The sequence below is a fragment of the Solanum dulcamara genome, chromosome 9 (assembly GCF_947179165.1).
Source record: "Solanum dulcamara chromosome 9, daSolDulc1.2, whole genome shotgun sequence".
In the NCBI taxonomy this organism is placed as follows: Eukaryota; Viridiplantae; Streptophyta; class Magnoliopsida; order Solanales; family Solanaceae; genus Solanum; species Solanum dulcamara.
Window position 1 is genome coordinate 1,467,957 of NC_077245.1, and position 7,368 is coordinate 1,475,324.

General features: G+C 36.0%; 1 protein-coding gene across 2 annotated transcripts; it reads left to right on the forward strand.

Annotated features, from left to right (window-relative positions):
- Positions 1-1,156: 1,156 nt before the first annotated feature.
- Positions 1,157-6,380, forward strand: LOC129902529 (probable alkaline/neutral invertase D). Of its 2 annotated transcripts, none has more exons than XM_055977822.1 (5): positions 1,157-1,557; positions 2,293-2,768; positions 3,610-4,041; positions 4,964-5,522; positions 5,927-6,380. In XM_055977822.1, exons 2-5 carry the CDS (start codon positions 2,343-2,345, stop codon positions 6,220-6,222), a joined length of 1,713 nt encoding a protein of 570 aa, XP_055833797.1. In that variant the 5' UTR covers positions 1,157-1,557; positions 2,293-2,342; the 3' UTR covers positions 6,223-6,380. The 2 variants fall into 2 exon arrangements, with proteins under 2 accessions (XP_055833797.1, XP_055833796.1); XM_055977821.1 differs by having other exon boundaries at positions 1,157-1,536.
- Positions 6,381-7,368: the final 988 nt, after the last annotated feature.

Genomic DNA, 7,368 nt, shown 5'->3' on the forward strand with positions numbered 1-7,368 from the left:
TCACGGGGTGGCATGAAAATTAGGATTTGCACTTAACATTAATCTTTTTAATTTAATTTCATATTCACGTAATAAACACGTTAGAAAGACCGTCATCGCCATCCAAATGACACCTAATTACACGTAGGATATTAAGCCAGCTTTCACATCAATTCAAGTTTTCAACGAAATTGGACGCTTAGTTAAATAATAAAGAAAATCATCTTGGTATTAATTAATTTCTATTTGTAGAAGAGTTTTGTTTATTTTATTTCCCTTTTGCGTACCATATGTTAAAAGGAGGGGAGATTCATGCAAATGAAAATCATAGAATGACTAAATTAATCTTATCGTTCAAAACAAGGCAAGAAGAAGAAAGAGACAGAGGAGTAGGTAGCAACAGAAAGCATGGAAATAAGCACAAAATGAATAAAACAAATTATAAAAAAAACGACAATGGGAAGTTAAACACATTTACATGATTTTTATTTTTAATCTCTTATGGTAGATAATTTAATTTATTTTTCATGTTACTAATCATATATTTAAAAATGGAACGATTAACGCACCTAATCCTTGAGATGAATAACATCAGCATCTACAAATTTTAATAAATCTACTTACTTAAAAACTACATAAAGAATGTTTTCAATTACAAAATTCCATAGTTAATCTCTTTAGTAATAAATGTTTGACAAAATTAATGTCTAAGAAAATTATTCAATTCTCTTGACATTAATAATTAGATTAATGATTAAAAAATATTTGAATTATCCTTTTTTTTCATGACTTTCACATTCAACTATCAGTTTCTCATTTTTTCTATCCAAATATCATCATCTATTTATTAAAATACATATCAGCTATCAGTTGTGTCATTTTCCGATCAAAATAATTATCATTATTGCTCAGATAGAAAAATGGAACAATAATTGAATTATAATAGATACATGGTGATAGTATAAATTAAAAAAAACAGAATTAAATTGATAGTTAAACAGTAAAATTCAGGAAAAAAATATGATAGCTTTCTTACCATTATCTCTTAATAATTTCATCCTTTTTTAAAACTAAAAAGTAGTAGTACTAATTAAAGAAACTTATTAAACATTTAGGGGATACAGAACTTATTAGGTTGCGAGGATCTGGGATTAATCGTTATCACTAATCATACTTAAGATCGTAATAATCGTTCACAACAACATCAACAACAACTATTTTCCTTAATCACTATACAACTACAACTAATCCATTTTCGGACAAAGTTTGGTCGGAGATTACCCCCAGAACTGCTAATCGGATATTCCCAGACAATCCTACGTGTCAGTTACCATCCCATACGTCACAAGCACAAAATCTTACCGGTATATCCAGTCAACCAGTCTTTTGACCTCCATTTCCCCCTTTTTTTTTTCCACCCAAGTTCTAACATATATAGAGAAGGTCCATTGTGTCCCCAAAGTCTTTCTGGTAGTTCATGGTTGGTGCCTTTCTCGGAAACCTTAGATCTCACTGAAGTTCGCCGTCGCCGCTGCCGCTGCCGCCGACAGCTTTGAGGTTGTTATTACCAGCTCCTAGGTTATGTTTTGTTGTTCAATCTATGTTCCTTAATTTTTCATTTTCTATTTTTTTAGATGATATTAAGGTTTTTCTGCATTTGAGATTTTTCATTCTTTGCTAGTTTGAGTATTTTGCTGGATTGATCAAAATATGAATTAAAAAGAAATAAATAAATAAATTGATAAAGGAAAAGAAGATCTAACAGTAGTTTGACTTAGATTGTTTGATTTAAGTTGATGATTATGACTAATTAGTTAAAGTTATCTATAATGAACTTGGTCTAATTTTGCTCAAGTTGACTTAAAAAAGAACTTCTAGGGAGTATCGCTTGTAAAGGAAAAATTAACAGAATGTTGATTGCCTGAATTGATGATTTTCTGATCTGGTGTATATTTCAATTTAATGTATTCCTAGTCTAAGAGGCATTAATTGCACTCTTTATTCAAGTTGATTGTATTCTTTATTATGTAAGTTCTAGTTCATTGTTTCTCGGACTCTCCAAAAATGTTGTTGCACCGCACTACACCACTTTGGATCCTCCAAAAAATGCACTGTTTTTGGAGGATCCGAAACATACTTGTTTGACGTTTTTGAAGAGACTGCCCCCTTCCACTCGGCCTTTCTTCGCTGTGTGAATAAGATAAGGTCTTAGTCTGTATGGGCATTCTGGGCAGGCCGTAGCTTTGAGTTTACAATCTCTTGTTACGTAGATGAAGTCTTAAAAAGTTTTCTTGTTTCATTGGTGATATGCAGATCTTTGGATTCGATTTCTTATTGTCTAGGACTTTTGGAAGTATCGAACGATGCCTAGCCCTGTGGATGTGTCTCAAAATGGGAATGCAAGACACGCGGAAGCTGCTCCATCCTTGTTTGAAATCGAGGAAGATTTGGCTAGATTGCTGGAAAGGCCAAGACAGGTTAATATAGAAAGGAAGAGGTCGTTCGATGAAAGATCTTTCAGCGAAATGTCAATGACTCATTCACCGCCACGCCAGGTATACAAAAATTCGGAGAACTCTTCTCGTGTTTTTGACAATATGGTTGGAGTGTATTCGCCAGGAAGGTGGTCTGGTATACACACGCCCAGATCAACTTTCGGATTCGAGCCGCATCCTATAATAGGCGAAGCATGGGAAGCTTTGAGGCGTTCTATTGTTAACTTCCGAGATCAACCTGTGGGAACTATTGCTGCTATAGATAATTCTGCTGAGGAGCTTAATTATGATCAGGTATAATGCATACTGTTCTAGTTCTTTGGTTGAGACAAGTTTGTCTTTTATGTTTTTGTTGCAATTTAATATCCCGTGAAGCAGGTTGATTATGTGCTTCAATGGAACTTATTTTGACGAATGTCCTCTGAAAATTTGTACCAGATGTTTCTTTACGTAATAAACAGAAAATGTAGAATTGTTATGTCCAAACTATAGTTATCAGTGCAACTGATTGGTTTGTGGTTGACTGATGAAAGGAAGTTGGGTCTATGTCAATGAATGTGAGCTGGTCTTGATTGACAAAATTGTTGAAACAGTTTACTTAAAAACTTATGTAGAGTCACTGTTGTCAAATGCGCGCTTAAGCCTTGAAGCGAGACTCAGAATGTGTCGAGCGCTTTGCCCCGCTTAATGTGCGCTTCAGTGTCGTTATCAAGGTTCTAAGGCATACTTTTTGTTGCCAATGAACCTCTTATGAAGAGGCGACACTAAATAATTGATATTTCACTTTATCTCAAAAAAATTCAATTTCTTTGTCCATATTTGTCATTCATGCTTATAACTATTAGTCTTGGACTAAACATATATATTTGTATTTTTCTCCCTTTGCACCTTTTTTCATTAAAGCCCACACTTTCTTTGTGCTTATAGCCCAATGAACCTTGGAGTTTTTTTTCACTTTTTGCTTTTGATCTAGAACCAGATTCTAGATATTCTCCAGTGGTAAAACCAGCTTTCTGCTGTGTATATTACTTCTTCATGCTTAACGGTCCAACTGAAATCCTTTCATAGTGTCTTTCTCTATGTATATGACAACCATTCTGCTTGCGATTTGCTATTCTGACTGAAAATTTGGCAGGTTTTTGTCCGAGATTTTGTCCCCAGTGCTTTGGCATTCTTGATGAATGGTGAACCTGATATAGTAAAAAACTTTCTTTTGAAAACCTTGCGCCTCCAATCTCGGGAGAAGAAGATAGACCAGTTCAAATTGGGGGATGGAGTTATGCCTGCAAGTTTTAAAGTATCTCATGACCCTGTTAGGAACTATGAAACTATAACTGCAGATTTCGGTGAAAGTGCTATTGGTAGAGTTGCTCCTGTTGATTCAGGCTTCTGGTGGATTATACTACTTCGTGCGTACACAAAGTCTACAGGGGACACTTCTTTGGCTGAGATGCCAGAATGCCAAAGGGGTATAAGGCTGATTCTTGAATTATGTCTTTCTGAAGGTTTTGATACGTTCCCAACCCTGCTGTGTGCTGATGGATGCTCTATGATTGATCGCAGAATGGTCAGTCTGATGTACTGCTATCCACTCTTTATCGTTTTTTTAACTAGACCTGACTTATGGTCCTGTCTTATATTCTGTTTATTACATGCTTGATTTTCTATTATTACATTATGGCAGTGATTTTTAAGTTTTTCTTATTCTTGATATGAGATATCTATGAACTGTTACTTTTAGAATGGTATAACTTAACAAATGCCTATATACAATCTGTCAAAATATGGTTATCCCAAAGACTTATTACATGCTTGATTTTCTATTTCTTATGACATGATGACAGTGATTCTGACTCCGACTTAGGGTAAGTTAGGCTTCGAACAGGAGTTCTGCTGAGATGTCACATCCTTTGCTAGAAGTTAAGAAATAGGTAGAATGTGTTCTGCTAAAGGTTAGCAGGTAGTTGAGCTTTGTCTCTCTTTTCGGTGGGATTAGGCTTGGTGGGAGTCTGGTAGCACCGTGTCTGTCGTAGTATTAGTCGTATACATGTAGTTTCTTGCTTTTGATATATATCACCATCAGTTGTCTATTGTGTTTCAGTTAGCGCATTATTTCGCTGTGCTATGTACTATTTTCCTTATTAATTGACATGTTTTCTTCACTGCTGTATTTCCTTTTTAATAACTACTTTGATTTGCTGCATTTTTTGAGCCGAGGGTCTTTTGGAAACAATTTCTCTACCTCCACGAAGTAGGGGTAAGGTCTGCGCACACCCTACCCTCCTCAGACTCCACTTGTGGGATTACACTGGATCAATAAGAATACTGCTTATTTTCAAGTCTTTCATCTTGTACTCTTTCTGATATTCTCTTTTCCTCAGTTAAATGAATTTTTGTACATCTTAAAATTCTTAATTATTGTAGTTCAACTTCCTTTAAAATAACCACTACTCACATGTTATAAGCACTTTGTTTCATATTTTTCCCAGGGTGTCTATGGTTATCCTATTGAAATACAAGCACTTTTCTTTATGGCCTTAAGATGTGCCTTGCTTCTCCTTAAACACGACGAAGAAAACAGAGATTGTTGTGATGCAATTATTAAACGCCTTCATGCTTTGAGCTTTCACATGAGAAGTTACTTTTGGCTCGACATAAAACAACTGAATGATATATACCGCTACAAAACGGAAGAGTACTCTCACACTGCAGTAAACAAGTTTAATGTGATGCCAGATTCCCTCCCGGAATGGGTTTTTGATTTCATGCCAAGTCGTGGTGGTTACTTCATCGGAAATGTTAGTCCTGCTCACATGGACTTCCGTTGGTTTTGTTTGGGTAATTGTATTGCAATCTTGTCATCTTTGGCTACACCTGAGCAAGCTTCCGCCATAATGGATCTCCTTGAATCGAGATGGCAAGAGCTAGTTGGAGAAATGCCGCTGAAAATCTGTTATCCTGCTATGGAAGGTCATGAATGGAGAATTGTAACAGGATGTGATCCTAAAAACACTAGTTGGAGTTACCACAATGGTGGAACTTGGCCAGGTTATATTTTCTTCCTACTTATATAACACCAAAAGTAATTAAATATATTTAAAAGTAGTTTCCTATTTCATCTCGCATCACGATGACATATATTTCTGTCTACTTTTTGGTGGCTTAACAGGTCTCCCTATGTTCCATTTTATGCGTCAATCATGCCTTTTAAGTCTATTCCAAAAAGAATGATGCCTTTCTATATTTAGAAACAATTCAACTTTGACTCATGTTTGCCCTTAATGATACGGTTTTACAGCCACAAAAAATGTCATGCCATGTTTAAGCGTGTTAAACTCTGTGTTCAGTCACACCTTCACATAAAATGAAATAGAGGGAGTTCTATTCATGTTCTCTACTATGATATTTTTACTAGTTTATGCTAATACTGATTTGCGTGGTTTTGTGTCTAGTCCTTCTGTGGCTCCTTACTGCAGCAGCTATCAAGACCGGTCGACCCCAAATAGCACGACGGGCCATTGAACTAGCTGAATCACGTTTACTAAAAGATAGTTGGCCAGAGTATTATGACGGAAAACTTGGTCGATTTATCGGAAAGCAGGCCCGTAAGTTTCAGACATGGTCCATTGCTGGTTACTTGGTAGCTAGAATGATGCTGGAAGATCCATCTCATTTGGGTATGATAGCACTTGAAGAAGATAAACAGATGAAGCCTACCATGAAAAGATCTGCTTCTTGGACCTGTTAATATCCTTGTACACAAATTTTCTTTCAAATGACATGTTCTTTTTTTCTTTTTCTTTTTTTGCAATTCGTAAACATTCTCTTTTAGTTTGTCGCGTAAATGTTGAATTTTCTATGAATTGTCTACGAGATTGTACACTTTGCTCCTCTTTTCCCAGTTAATCTGGTTTTCGTCCGTCGAATGCCCGTAGATGTGTGATGTTAGATTCTTTAGATTTTACAACCATAGCATCTTTCATGTCACATGAATATGTATTTTTTAACCCCCTCCCTAGGAGCTCTTGCTTTTTTGCTCCCTAGGTGATTCGAACCCACAATTTTAGAATTGGAGGTGAAGGGTGCTTACCATCCGAGAAACCCCCTCAGAAGCTTCCTCCAAATTCAGTGCAGTTGATGATTGTTTGACTGAAAAGCTTTATATTCTCTGGGTTTTGACCAATTATTAGATTCCTCTTTTGTTTGGGTTTGAAACCAACAATGCGAGCAAGGTAGGTGAGCTTGGGATTGAGGCATAGTAATTGTTGTTGTTTGGGATAGTGAGTAGACTTTGATGGACTTCATAATGGTGAAGAAACAAAATTCATAACACCACAACTTTGATATGCTATCTTCACATTTGGAATCACCTTGTGGACTTGTCCTCAATTAGTATAACAATGTACTCGTTAACGAGCTTATGGTGATAAACGATTTCAGATTTCCCTGCCTTTCTAATTTCTACTATAGTATAAAACACACACTTCTCTTTCCAGATGTCCGACCTCGCCATCAAGTTGGGTCATTCAGTTTTAGTAGTGTTTCAACAACTTCCATAGCTGATAACACTCCTCAGCAATCATAGTCTACAACAAGAAGAGAATCAACAAAAATGGCACCTGTGGAGTATTGATGAGCATCTGATGATCAATGATTTCAGATTTCCCTAATTTCTGTTGTAGTCTACACATACTTTTCTTATCAAATGGTCAACCTTGCCATCAAGTTGGGTTACTCAAGGATCCTTGAGTAGTTGCTTAGCAACATCCGGAGCTGACAATACTCCATTGTTGTGATCATATACATGATATAACAAGAGAATTAGCAAAAATTGAAAGGGATGACGCCTTTTCAAATTCCAAGGTCAATCCATGTTGATGTTAGCCACAAAAGA

Bases quoted from the DNA above. Each gene is read 5' to 3' on its own strand.
- LOC129902529 (XM_055977822.1), top strand. From the start codon at position 2,343: ATGCCTAGCCCTGTGGATGTGTCTCAAAATGGGAATGCAAGACACGCG. The intron at 2,769-3,609 runs GTATAATGCATA...AAAATTTGGCAG, and splicing joins AGGAGCTTAATTATGATCAG to GTTTTTGTCCGAGATTTTGT. The intron at 4,042-4,963 runs GTCAGTCTGATG...TATTTTTCCCAG, and splicing joins CTATGATTGATCGCAGAATG to GGTGTCTATGGTTATCCTAT.